The 14,554-nt window shown below is 37.0% G+C and overlaps 1 protein-coding gene across 13 annotated transcripts in view; it reads right to left on the bottom strand.

The window, feature by feature from the left end:
- CD55 (CD55 molecule (Cromer blood group)) overlaps window positions 1–14,554 on the bottom strand; it is a 46,694-nt gene that overhangs the window by 11,641 nt on the left and 20,499 nt on the right. For 4 of the 13 annotated variants that reach the window (XM_045456737.1, XM_045456739.1, XM_045456738.1 and 1 more), the window contains one exon: window positions 10,732–14,105. In XM_045456737.1, the coding sequence (XP_045312693.1) occupies window positions 13,771–14,105 (335 nt within the window). In that variant the 3' untranslated portion in view covers window positions 10,732–13,770. Of the gene's footprint in view, window positions 1–4,248; window positions 5,225–6,080; window positions 6,184–8,872; window positions 8,943–10,731; window positions 14,106–14,554 lie in introns of those variants that run through there. The other 9 variants (XM_045456747.1, XM_045456746.1, XM_045456743.1 and 6 more) reach the window with 6 other exon arrangements.

The following is a 14,554-nucleotide window of genomic DNA, read 5'->3' as shown; positions in this document are numbered from 1 at the left end:
TTGTGCACTAATAACAGCTAAAACTTCCTGAGCACTTCCTATGTGATTGGCACTATTCTAAACCCTTTATGTTTAACTTACTTCTCGCAGCATCCTATGTATCACCACTTCACAGATGGAAAGGCACTTTATAGATAGATAAATAAGGTACACAGGCAAGGAATTTTCCTAAAGTCACACAGTTGTTAAATGGTGGGAGTTTGATTTGAGCGCAGGCAGGTTGTCTCCATAATTCATGCCCTTGACCACTAATTATACCACTTTTCCGGATGGAGTCAATTACCTCTCGCCTCCTCAAGAGCTAGAAATCTTCCCTTCTTTCTCCTGCATCATACCCATCAGCGTATACCATGATATACTTCTCCCCATATTTTAAAATGGCATGTTTCTTAAGCTCCTAGTATGTTCCAACGAACATTTCTCTGCCCAAACTTTTCTGCAAAACGTCTCAAAAAAGTTGTCTGTATTCACTTGCGTTGGCCATCTTTAATCTCTCTTGTCCCAGTCGCTTTTTGGCCTCTTAACCTAGGCTTGGACTCACAACCACAGTACTGAAAGAGCTTTGCTCAAGGCCACCAATGATGTCCATATCGTAAACCTTAATGCTGAATCTGTCTTCCTCTTGCTTTCATCACTTGGGTTCATTGACACATATTCTCTTATTGATGACTCCCACATATACATCTCAAGCCTAGACCCCCGCTTCAGAATTCCAGATTTGTATTTTTGACTACTTATACAACATCTCTACTTTGATGCCCAAAAGGCATCTCAAACTTACATGTAGGAACACAAACTCATGACCTTTCTGTTACAAAAGTCTTCCCCAAGGGAGTTAAAGTTTAGTAAGCGCAACCTCCCCCTTTCTGTCCCTCAGGCTAAAACTCTTAGTGTCATCCTTAATTCCTTTCTTGCCTTTTTAACTGCAGACCTAATCCTTTAACAAATCCTGCTAGTCTCAACTTCAAAATATAACATTATGCTTCCCATCATATACCTCTGAGTCCTTACCTTTTCACCCCAGAAGCTGTCAGGATGCCTGGTTCAGAGACTTTGAGGTTGTTAGCAACATCTGTCTTATTATTCACAGAATCTTCCCTCTTTCTGGTTCTGTTTCTACCTACCCCCCACCCCCGCCCCACCAGCTTAGTTAGTCTATGATGAGAGTATAGGATTTCAGAGAACAGCAAGGAAGAGAGATGTCTTTTAGTGGTTCTGCTCCCATAAGTCAGGATGTTCCCCTAGAGCAAGGAAGACCAAAATTTGCTACCCGCTTGGAGTTGAGAAAGGGAAAACTATAGGGAAAAAACTTAATATATTAGTAAATTGTCCTACTGGAGTAAAGAACAGATACACTTTTATAGAATATATGGGAAGGGCGCCTGGATGGCTCAGTCAGGTAAGCATCCCACTTTAGCTCTGGTCATGATCTCGCAGTTCATGAGTTCAAGCCCCGAGTGGGGCTCTGTGCTGATAGCTCAGAGCCTGGAGCCCGTTTCGGAGTCTGTGTCTCCCTCTCTGTGTCCCTCCCCGGCTCATGCTCTCTCTCTTTCTGAAAATAAATACACACTAAAAGAAAATTTAAGGAATATATTGAGATGGATGAAGTAGAGGCAATGGGAAGCAAGGAAAAGAATACCACCACTTCTCAACACTGAGACAACAAGGAGCATGAAAACGAACCAGCCACCACTGGACTAGTTTGCAAAAGAAGCATTGACTTTAGGGAGGAAGGCTTTTTTTTTTTTTTTAAGTTTTTTAATTTTATTTTGAGAGAGAGAGACAGAGGATGAGTGGGGGAGGGGGAGAGAGAGACACACACAGAATGTGAAACAGGTTCCAGGTTCTGAGCTGTCAGCACAGAGCCTGAGGTGGGGCTCGAACTCACAGACCACGTGATCGTGACCTGAGCTGAAGTCAGCTGCTCAATCGACTGAGCCACCCAGGTGCCCCATGGAGGGAGCCGTTTTTTAATTTAGGCAAGGGGGTGGAGGGGACGCTCAAGTTGGTTGAGTAGAAAAAAAAGGCATTTCCACCTTGGGCATTAACCAACAAAAAGTAGTAGGGTGTGATAAGACAAAAAATATTTAAGTGTTCTAAGAAACGTGATAGTGATAGTAGGTTAAATATCATACTACACAAATTTCTGTGGTAAGCAAGTATAATTTCCTGCATGGATTATCAGCAACAGTGTCAAGGGTAAAGGCAATACCATCTTTGCAATCAAAGTATCATCTCAAAGGAGAGCTTACCTTGGGAAAAAACATAAAATTATTGAAGTTCATGACAACAGGACACAAAGTAGTTATAAATCCTGTAAGACAATGCCATTAGCCCCAATATGCCTACTGTTTATTTTCTTCAAGGTAACTATTAAATATTTTTTCAGCTTTACCTTTATCTAAATAATAAGATATAAAGGTTAACTCAGTGTATTGTATTGCTGAAGTTCAATATTTCCCAATATCTAAAATTCCTGTTATTATAAACCTGTGTCCATTGACTCCACTTTAATCATACAGAATAATTATGCGGAACTTACCTTTTTTTTTTTTAATTTTTTTTTAACATTTTTATTTATTTTTGAGACAGAGAGAGACAAAGCATGAACGGGGGAGGGGCAGAGAGAGAGGGAGACACAGAATCAGAAGCAGGCTCCAGGCTCTGAGCCATCAGCCCAGAGCCCGACGCGGGGCTCGAACCCACGGACGGCGAGATCGTGACCTGAGCCGAAGTCGGATGCTTAACCGACTGAGCCACCAAGGCGCCCCTCCATTTTTACTTCTCCACTGAACACAAGTCTTCTCCGTGAGCCTTTCCTACTTTGGGCGCACTGCGTTTGCACTTTCCATTCCTGCTACGTGAATCTCATCTATTTGTCCTTCCTTAATTCACATCCTGTCTCGAACGCCTCCCTGCCCACCACGCGCTCGTGTAGCAAAGATAGCTTAGATACTCCCTGTATTCTGTATAGGTGATTGCTATATTTGTAATTCTACACTTCTTCTCTCACTGTGTTAATTTTGCTTTTCCTGTGATAGAACATAAGCAAATTGGGGGTAGCCACTGTGTTGTAGATCTTGGTAAGCACACACCTAGCACATGGTGACCTGCACATAGTAGGCGCTCAGGTGTTTTTCTAAATAACTGAATCGGTGTTATGCTCGCTGCTACCCCAGGAAGCACCAAACTGTCACAAAGTAGGCGGAGCAGGCCCCCTTATTTAACAAACAAATGGATTAGTAGCTATGTGTGGCTAAATGCAGAACTTCTAGGAAAGTTCAAAAAATTTCCTAATATTAGAAGCTATTAGGAAATTATTGTTAATCTCGTTAGTTGTGATGATTGTGGTTAGGTAGAAAACATGTCCTTCTTGTTAGAAATGCATATTGAAGTATTTATAGGGAAATACCATGATGCATATGACGTTTACTTTAAAATACTTTAACAACAAAATGGATGAAGCAATATGGCAAAATAATTATTGTTAAATTTAGTTATATGTATATGCTAGTCTATTCCAGCCCTTCAAACATAATCGGTAAGATGAGAAGAATGGATAATCATCTAGAAAGTAATGTGATTGTCCTTAGGTAAATTAATAACAAGTGACACAACTCTTATATGAGAATATGACATGCTTGAGGTAGTACAATATGGCATAATTTACAAGTAACTTAAGGGGCACCTGGGTGGCTTAGTTGGTTCAGCATGGGACTCTTGCTGAAATTTTGGCTTAGGTCATGATCCCAGGGTCATGAGACCAAGTCCCGAGTCAGGCTCTGTGTTGAGTGTGGAACCTGCTTAAGATTCTCTCTCTCTCTCTCTCTCTCTCTCTCAGTGCCTGAGTGGCTCAGTCGGTTAAGTGACCAACTTCAGCTCAGGTCATGATCTTGCGGTCCGTGAGTTCAAGCCCCACCTCGGGCTCTGTGCTGACAGCTCAGAGCCTGGAGCCTGCTTTGGATTCTGTGTCTCCCTCTCTCTCTGCTCCTCCCCCGCTCATGCTCTGTCTCTCTCCGTCTCTCAAAAATGAAAAAATGTTAAAAGAAATTAACTCTGCCCCTCCCCTGCTCACGCTCGCTCTCTAAATAAATAAATAAGCAAATAAAAGTAACAAAATGTTTCGCACCAGGAGAACCAAATGATAGCATTATTAAGTACTTATGAGATGCAGGAAAATAATCTCCTATTTAGAAATAAATATTTATATTTAAGAAAATAAATTTCAAGTACTACATGAGACAAAAATGCAATCCATTATTTATTTCCATTTAGGGAAAATAAATTTTTCTTTACATATCTTCTTGAATTTTTCTTGCTATACATGTAAAATCAATGCGTTCACTGACATGAATAAATATAAATAAATTAATCTTAATATTACAAAAGAATAAGATTTAGGATTTGGCTATGAACACCCCCTACTTCAGAAATATAGACTCTTATGTTAATATTGTAATATACTTTTAAAGGCATTAAGTCAATGAAGATACCTTTCAACCTTTCACAGGGGTCTTTCTCCAAAAAAAAAAAAAAGAAAGATTGTTTTTAAACAAAATTATAGCCAAAGAATTACTTCTTCATTCTGTGTTCCCCCATTTCCACCAACTAACCCCAGAAAAATCAATGCTCTTGGGTCATTAGCATAGTTTTCCTTTAAAAAATTTTGCCAACGCCTTCAGCCTCATCATAATGGAATAAGAAAACAGGACAATGCCTAATAGTCAAGAGTTATTTTACAATGCGGTTCATCTCTCTTTGGCAAGTCTGCTCAGAAGAGACTTCGGGTTTTTTGTTTTCAATATCCAATCACTGTTTTTAATATTTAATTTTCTTTGTAAACAAAAGTAACATTACACATCTAGTGAAAAAACTCACTTATTTCCTTCACATTCACGTTCACGTTCTAAGCATGAACAAACCTCTGCACTTTCCTACGCTTTAAGGAAAGTAATCACTCTAAATCTTGCAAGTGGTTCTATTTTCAAGAGGTTTAGGACAGACTTGCTCCATTGATTTTCCTACGCCCCGTAAAGACAGTGATAACATGAAAAACGACGAGCACTATTACATTTATTGTGTCCATTCCTCCACAAGGTTCTAAGAAACTAGAAATATTCTGCACACTTGTGTATATTTTCTTCTGATCTCTTCTTCGGCTAAGTCAGCTAGCCAATGGTTACTAGCGTCATAAGCAAAACTGTCAATGTTATACATGTGTGTCCTGAAAGTTAAAAAAGAAAATTAAAATCAAAATAATTTTATTGACTGATGATACACATTAATCTTTTGGTTATTATGTGACAAATGATGAAAATTAATCCGTTAATGTAGCATGCAAAACAAATGGAAATTAGTAAGTTATCCAACTTCAGCCAGGGTAGACTTTAGTATTTAGTTGCTATAGCAACACCAACTAAAATAGGATACCTGAGTTTTTTAGTTTCTTGAAAATAAGCAGTCAAATTAGACTCAATGAAGATACTTTCAGAATAAAAGTCAATGAAAACCCCTGCTACATGTGCAATAGAGGAAAGTTTCGTCAAAAGACACCTAGAAAAAGACGCCCAGAAAATTTCACAGATACGTTTATATTATGGTATTTTTGCATCATAATTTTGTATAATATAAAAGGGCTATAAGATCTATAAACGTGACTTATGAAAGATACCGTAAAACCAATTTTAATATTTCCTACACACTGGAAATTCTAAAAGCCACCAACCAAACCGGAGAAATACAAATACAAATACACTATAAGCCAATCATCTCACGATGCAAATAGTCATAAGAAAGGCATTCCTATTTGTAAGTCCTAATGCATCCACCTTTTGTTTTACGAGATATTTGCGGTTTTGCTAGCATCCAGTCATTACAATAAGTTGAGTGCAAAACCCAAGGCGAGACGATGAACACAGAATGGAGGACACGGCACGCGAATGAGAGACTCAATGAGTTAGTCACTCAATAATGAAAACCAATTCTGACAAGTCCTTGAACAGTCACAAGTTAAGTCCCGCCCCAGTGTACTGATGGACATTCTGCAAGACACAGAGATGAGACTTTATAAAACCATATACCTTTTAGAACTGACCAGAGGTCTTACTTCTGAGGTATCACCAATCACGGTGAAATTACGAAAGACAACTGCATGCTTTTCTGTTTTCATGTATGTAATAAGAGCTGAGTAGCAGAGAAGGAAAACACCAATTGAATTATAGAATGGTAATTTCAACCGAAAAGCAAGATCAGCATTTCCTTACAACCGGGTCCCTCTTTTGAACTAAAACTCATCACCCAAACCCAACATTTCTAAAAAGAAGTAAGCAAATCCTTTGATAGGCAAACATGAAGGATCACCAGGCAAAGGTACATTATCACCTTCGTACTCATTAACCCTTTTCCCAGTCCCTATTAAGATCCAATGTTTAATTAAATCAGTATGAGATCTGGAGTGTAACCAGGAATGTATGAACTTTGCTCTTACCTTCAACAGCTTATACTTGCAAAACTAGGCAAGTGGAGTGTTTTTTTAAGGGCACTTGAAAAAGGCAAATTCCTCCTCAGGGGTTTGCGCGAATTTCTCTGATTCAGAAATAGGGGAACTAGGTTTATTGCAAAACCCCAGTGAAATTCAAAACAGGTATTTTCTCCTTCTATGTCTCAGCACTTTTCATCCTATTAAAACCATCATGGCTGATTACTTTACTAAAGTAGGTAAAGAAACTGAAGCAGCCCAGAGAGCGCCCAATACACTCCACCTTCCCTTCCACCCCTCTCACCTACCAAGCACTGGCTTTGGAAGGCAAACTGATAATGCTCTAATTCAAGAGGAGAGCTGGAATGAGGGCAAAGAAGTACAGAAGATGGGCAGTCTACTGTTTTTTCCACAGTAGTTTTGCTAAAGCATCTGTACCAATGCAACTCACTTAACAGGTCTTAGAATTCTGTGTTTTTGGTGGACTCTAAACCACGTTCTTAAAAAGCTTCTGAAAAATCTGAACTTTTTTACTACATTTGCTATTATAGCAATAAAACATACATACATACATATATATATACATATATATATGTATATATATATATCTAGAATACTTTATTGGCAGTAAACAAATAGCTGTACAAACTATTTCAAAAACCCACAAAGCCCAGGACCCAGTGGTCAGATAATTTTACCGGAAGACTGAACCATTCAGTGTTTTAAAGAACATTTACATAATTTAGCTTATAATAGGCTTAAATCATATTGTTAATTTAAGGAGAAAGGTAAGAGTTACAGAGGGTAAACAGTAGATAGCTCACATCAACCCCCAAATTAAAACAAGCCATTTAGTAACAGCATTAAAATATAGTTGTTTTGAGGGGCCTGGGTGGCTCCGTCGGCTAAGCATCTGACTCTTGATTTTGGCTCAGGTCATGGTCTCCCAGTTCATGGGATTGAGCCCCACATCCAGCTCTGTGCTGACAGCACAGAGCCTCCTTGGGATTCTCTCTCTCCCTCTCTCTCTGCCCCTTCCCTGCTTGCACTCTCTCTCTCAAAATAAATAAATAACATATATATATGTATATGTATATACATATACATATATATACATATACATATATATATACATGTATACATATGTATACTTGAATTATTTCTAAACTGCCCTAATGCCTATTTTTTTATCAATTCAAAACCATATATTTCTTATTAATTCAAAACAACCATATATATATGTATATGTGGTATATGTATATATATACATGTACATATATATACATGTATATATATACATGTATATATATGTATATATGTGGTAATATGTATATATATGGTATGTATATATGTGGTATATGTATATATATACATATGTACATGTATATATATACATATGTAATGTATATGTATCTACGTATATGTACATAAGTATATATATACATATACCACATATACATATATATAGGGTTGTTTTGAATTAATAAAAAATATATGGTTGTTTTGAATTGATAAAAAAATAGATAGGCATTAGGGCAGTTTAGAAATAATTCAAGTTTATATGAACTCTACAGTAAGGTTTCTGAACAGAGGAGGGTCAAGTTAAATAATCCTCTGTTGACAGGAAATGTCAGAGCCAACCAAGGCATCATACTTAAAATACGTTTAGTGCAGGTCAGATGTTTCAAATCATACCGACTTTTTTTTTTTTTTTTAATGTGTTGCTGTTTTACCATCTGAGGGCTTTCCTCGTGCCAAGCAACATTCTACCTTCTTCTTTACGGTGGGCAACTCATTTGATCCTTACTACCATCCCCTGAGGCAGGTACTATGCTTCTCCCACTTCACAAATAAGAAAACGGAGGCATTAGAGAGATGAAGTTACCCGTTGTCACATGGCGCATAAAGTGTAGAGCCAGGTGGATTCAGAGCAAGTGGCCAGGCTCCTGAGCCCGCCCTCCTAACCAATGGGCTGTTTTTAGCTGTTTTGGTGTGTTTTAATAAATACGACTCAGAAAAAGGCTACCCACAGACAACGTTAGTAATATGTTAGAGTCTGACTTTTCTTGGGGTTTTGCTCTGTGTAACACAGATCCTATCATAAGTTGTACTGAGTAGGGACACAAGGGGATTTGATTAATGGATGGCAAAGTGAGAATTTGGCTTTCAAATCATTTGCCTTTGAAATGTTAATGTCCTTGAATTTACTGAAAAATTAAAAAAAAAAAAAAAAGACACAAAGTCTGTTGACCCAGGGTTGTAATTACAGAGAAAAGGAATAGAGATTTCAAAGCATACAATTAAGCTAAGAAAGTTACCTTCTGATAGAGTGTCAGGTTTTACTGGAAAGAAGCTAAGAACAATTTTTTTGAAATCATCAGAATTTCTGCTCACCCTGATTTTCCATAGTGCCAGACAATTTTGCCTAGAATTAGGGTACCAATTACAGTACCAGCAACAAGTCCTTGAGGAGGAAAAAATTTAGTAACACAGTTAATAGAAACATGAACAATTACATATACAATGCAGTTTCACAATGACAAATACATTGGATATGAGACAAGTTAAAGAAAAATAGGAGACCATGAATGACAGTTTGTCTATAGCTTTTTTATGTCATGTTTGACAGTAAAAATTGCATGGCACTTATCCTGCTTTCTTTCAAAGCAAAATGAAATAAAATATTTAAAGTATCACCGTGCTCACATAAAATTTGTTTAACGGGTTGGAGAGGATAATGAAGTGTTTCAACCTGACCATGTTCAATTTTATGATGACTGCCTTATGTAATTTTAGCACTAGGAGGTATCTTGAAGTTCACTCTCTTTTTGCAGATGAGTAATTTGAGTCTCAGAAAGGTGAGAGATACATCTGTGGTTGTTAATGGGAAGGCCACTTAGTTCATAGTGAAGATAAGAGATGTAGGCCTTTCTCCATCACAGGAAAGGTAAGATCACCTGTGCATGGAGGGTACAACATATTTACTTTGCTTACAGAATAAGCCCTCCAGTGTTTAGTCTTTTGTAGATAAAATTTCAGTTAGGAAAGCTAATATTTACTTTTAGGATTAAACACACTATTTTGAGTTGAACGATAGAACAACAATTGGTCAAATAAATTGGTCAACAATACTTTTTAGTTTGATTTTTACACATAATCTTTCTTCTCAAAACCCACCCATTTGCCCTTTGTCTATGCCATTCTTGGTCTCCCTTTTCCTCCCTACTTCACCCTCTAGGGTCCTTGAAATCTATTATTTAGATCTGTATTGCATAGGAAACTACAGATAACAAAAGGAAAGCAACTGAGTGAGGTTAAATGTGGCCAAATCACAAATCAGTTCCAAATCAGCAAAATACAGATGTCACACAATCGCACTGTCGTATCGATACATGATTTAACAAAACAGCTATTTCTACCACAGGTAAGTTTTTATAGTATTTTACCCAATCAATTTCTTTAACTGATTCTCTAGCACATCATTAGCGTGGAAAGACTGTATTCATAAAATATATCATGGCTCCTCAAAAATTTGGGGTTTCTTTTCCCTCCGTCACTCCCCATAACCTCTGTCATTTTCAATTGTTGAAAAACCATCCCATTTTCAATTTGAATGATAAATGAAGCTAGAAAATTTTAAAGTGATCCAGAGTATCTGGACGACAGAACTAAAATCTTACTCTTAGAACACTGATCAACGCATGTAACTCTAGAACAATGTGTGTGGAGACTCATGTTTTCACAGGGGACTAGAATAAAATACAGAAATAGGAGAAACAGGATTCTACATAAATGATTCTTTAGTAAATAATAAGAGTATTACCCTCCAAATTATAAGCAAAGAAAACTTTAAGGTATAAAGGCAATAGTTACGTTCTCAAAATTCACTTGGTATCTACAGAAAACCAACCCAAGGGTGTTAAGGCTTACCACTTGGAATAAATGAGGCAATGAGATTATGATTATGACAGCCACATTCTTAGTCATTAACTGAAGAGTTTTTAGGTAGGAAAATTATATAATTTTACAAAATGGGTTTCTGCCAAGTGAAAGGAGTGTTTTAGCAATGGTCCTCATTGTATAGAATGATACTTCGTGTTTAAAACATCACAAAGCAGTTTGCCACCTTGTATCCCGTTACTCCAATAACTAGTGCAGTACTTGGCAAATAGTAGGAAGTGTTTAGTAAATATTTATTAAATTACGCTGAATGATGGATCTTCTTTTTACATAAGAGAAAACCGAGACCAAAAAAGGGTGAGGTGATCGGTTTATTACTGGAGAAAAACGTATTTCTAACCCCAGGCTCTGGTCATGATTTTAACTGTTTCTAGTATTCTCAGTAAAAATACCTGAAGTTACTCAAGCCCAATTTATATCAGATGGAGTACCTTCTCCATTCCTGAAGAACCCAAGTCAGATTCCACATACAAGATCTGATGTTAATTTAGTGATGCTTTTTCTGAAGAAATGTGAATTTGTCTCCTCACTTCAAAAGGTCTCACTTATATTGTTAATAAAGTGGAAATGTAGTCCAGATGCTATAAAAAAAAAAAAAAAAACTTAAAAAGTTGTGAATGGGTTGTTCTTCCTTCTAATCCTATTTAACAAAACAGAATAAAGGAACTGACGTCTGCGGACAAGTGAAGTCACAACAGAAAGATATTTTTTTTTTTTTTTTGGTGGAAAAAGAATGTGCTTGATTAAACCTTAAATTTTCATTTCCAGATTGAGAAACCAGAATTCAACACTGCTTCCTCAGCAACATCCACAGGACCCTGTTAGGGTTTTGCTACTATCAATGGCTTTTCTGTGCCTCCGTACTTTTTAAGTGGGAGACGTTCACACTTCTCTTGCCAGCCTAAGAAGATCAATGAAAAATGCTATAATTATGCCACCTGACTTCTTAACTTTGAGTAACTTACAGACAATTGAAGTCATTTTTTATAACGGGATTTAAGTTTGTCGTACACAGAGACGGGTAATAGCACACACCAAAGACCTCGTATCACAGCATCCGATGCCTTTCAAGTTACTACTGGTGATTCACAAGTCTTGGAAATACACTTCCACTTGGGCTAGTCTATAACATATGCCGTATGCAGGCGGATATGTATAAAGCATAAATGAATAAGCATGTGATATTAAAGGATACAGAAAAAGCATTTTAGATATTTCACTGGGTAGTCTCTAATTTTTTCTTAAATATTCCTTCAGCAGACCTGTTCACCACCATGAGAAATCTATGAATGTCACAATATGGGATTTCAGCAGTGACGGGGGAAAAAAGTAAAGAACCAAGACCACATTAATTTTCAAATTTGAGTTGTGCAGGTTTTTGTATAGGACAAGAATCTTTCTATCCTTTTGAGTACCTAGTGCTGGAGAAACAAGTCAAGCCTCCATTGAAGCACCTAAGAGCTGTGTGACCTCGGGTAAGTTACAAGTCTTGCAAAAACAGTTCTTTCCGCTAAAAAAAACTGGGACATAGAGACACTGTAAGATGTTTTGAGAACTAAATAAAATAATACATATAAGAATCTCACGACAGGACTTGCCACACAGCCAACACGCAAATATTACTTTAATAAAGGACTGTTCTTATTCTTTGGTGTGGCCAGAGGGAATTGCTAAAACTGTCAGAACACCATCTTAGGAAAACAACATGACTGCATTCTAGGGCTTCTTTAAGCTACTATTTATTCAATGTTGAACACCGTGCCGGGAGTTTTCAAATCCTACTATCTCATTTGGCTTCAAAGACTTTAAATAGGAATCATAAAAAGAGAAAACCGGACTCAGATTAAGCTCAATCCTTGGGGCTGAATAATTACTAAATTAAACAAAACAAAACAAACCAGGATTCAAACCAAGGTCTGCCTGACTCCAAAGCCCAAGCCTGTCTTCTTCTGTACAATGTTGGCATAAAAAACAAAACCAGAAACAAGAGCGAAAACAAAATACAACTATGAAGAGCATGTATTCTCAGTGGGGTGTAGTATCATCCCAAGAGGCTGAAAAAAATCTTACTTTCTTATGTATAAAGTAAAGATATAAATGCAGTATATAAATAGATTTGCATTATATTTGTGGTAGTAAAATGTCACGGGGAGATCATTAGTGGGGGGAAACGTCTAAACTGTTCCTTGAGGGAGAGAAGGCAATAATGGAAAAAACAACAAAAAAAAAAGATTGTCTACACGAGTGCTGAGCAAGCATAACGTATACACTTGCGGGATCGCTGTATTGTACACCTGAGACTAAGGGAAGATGAGTGCCTGTTACACTCAAATAAATACAACGCACAAATATAAATAACAAACAATGAGAAAAGCGGCCCGATTCACAGAACACTTTGAAGAAATAAGGATAACGTGTAGGTTTATATTTTACAAAGCTAGGATCACAAAGAGAACGAGCACTGCAGATCTTCTTTAAGAAGGGAAGAGCTCCTCTTTATTTTTGAGCACAAGTTGGGATTACAACTACCCCCGAGAGAAAGTCTCTGGAAGATCGCACAGTCCACAGTTCAAGAATGTCAGAGAAAATAAGCCCTTCAGACCTACATCCGATGCTACTGGGCAGCTGAGAAAAAGCCCACCCGTTAGACTCATCATTCTTCACATTAAATCATGAAATCGTGAGATTTTCATTTAGAATACATTTATTTCTATTTAAAATATCAAACAGACAAAGTGAATTCCAACTGTTCAAATCTCTCAAGATAAATACTTTAGCTGAGGAGAGGTTCATTCAAAATATAAAAGAACCATAAATAATAATAATAAATACCTGCTTTCAGCTTTAGCCCCTTGTCTCACTAATGCATATATAGATAGGAGACTTTGGCTTATAAGGACATAATTTTGAAATACTTTCTTTATAAGAGTATATCTTCTAGTGGGTATGATTAATATGCCAACTTAGCTGTATTGCTTTTGAACAAACATTTCTTTTACCATCTTCGTTAGGCGTTATTAATCTTCTTGTTAAAAGGTATAACATCAGATAATATATTTAAGAACAACAAAAAATAACAAACAAAAACTAGAATAAATGGCGACACAGTAGGTCCTTAGGTCTACACCAACGGGATATTTTTTAAAGCTAACTTTGCTTTACATCACTGACAGGGCAGGGAAATGGAAGAGGATAAACCAAAGGTACTCTGCTGTCTCTGGAATGGGACAGAAGTCTAGAAACAGTCAAGGAGTAGTTTATGACTACTTGTAGAATACTAGAGGCTTGAAAACTGTATTGGTACCTGCCTCTTCTTTGTTGTTCTTTGGCCCCTAGCCTGACGATGCATTGAGACAATAAGCATTCAATAATACCTGATTGACTGGCCACATGATTTGAAGTTGCCCTAAAACTACCTTGGAACAAGAACACGGTTGGGAATACTTAGGAACATACCGAGTACCTAATGGTGTCCACCAAATACGTCGATAAAATGCATTTACCTGTTTTCTCTTCGATACCCTTAAACACTGCATTTTAATAGTATTCCTAAGACACTTAAAAGACAAGATTCTCTTCCAGGAATATGGATTGTACATCCCACAGTGACGACAATTTCTTTTAACTGCCGAAGAACCAAACTTACCAATTGCAGCGATGTTAGCATCTGAAGAAGGAAAAAAAACAAAAACAAAAGAATTACAAAAAAAATAAAGTCAATGATTTCCTAGCAATTTTATTTATCAACAAAATGCACTTCAAAGTTCAAAAGTAACTCAGATTTTCATAACTAAAAGAAGTAATTGTCAGTAAATTTATGAAACAGTTATATATTAACTTAATCAAACGACATATACCACAGTGCATATCTATTCAGCAGAGTCAACACTGTAAATATGAAACATGACTAAGAATACTGCAACAAACACCATATAATTTGAGACTTGATGGCAAGAAGCGAGTTTGAAAGCTTAAACAGTAAACTGCAATCCAATCCTCTGACCGAGAAACTATCAGAAACTGAAGTCTCTTTCAGCAGACTCTATCAAAACTCAAATTACCATAGCACCTTAGTTTTTATACCTTTCAATGACTGTGAATGAGGCAAGTGAAGGC

The sequence above is a fragment of the Leopardus geoffroyi genome, chromosome C3 (genome assembly GCF_018350155.1).
Source record: "Leopardus geoffroyi isolate Oge1 chromosome C3, O.geoffroyi_Oge1_pat1.0, whole genome shotgun sequence".
NCBI lineage: Eukaryota > Metazoa > Chordata > Mammalia > Carnivora > Felidae > Leopardus > Leopardus geoffroyi.
This window is presented reverse-complemented; position numbering and strand designations above follow the sequence as displayed.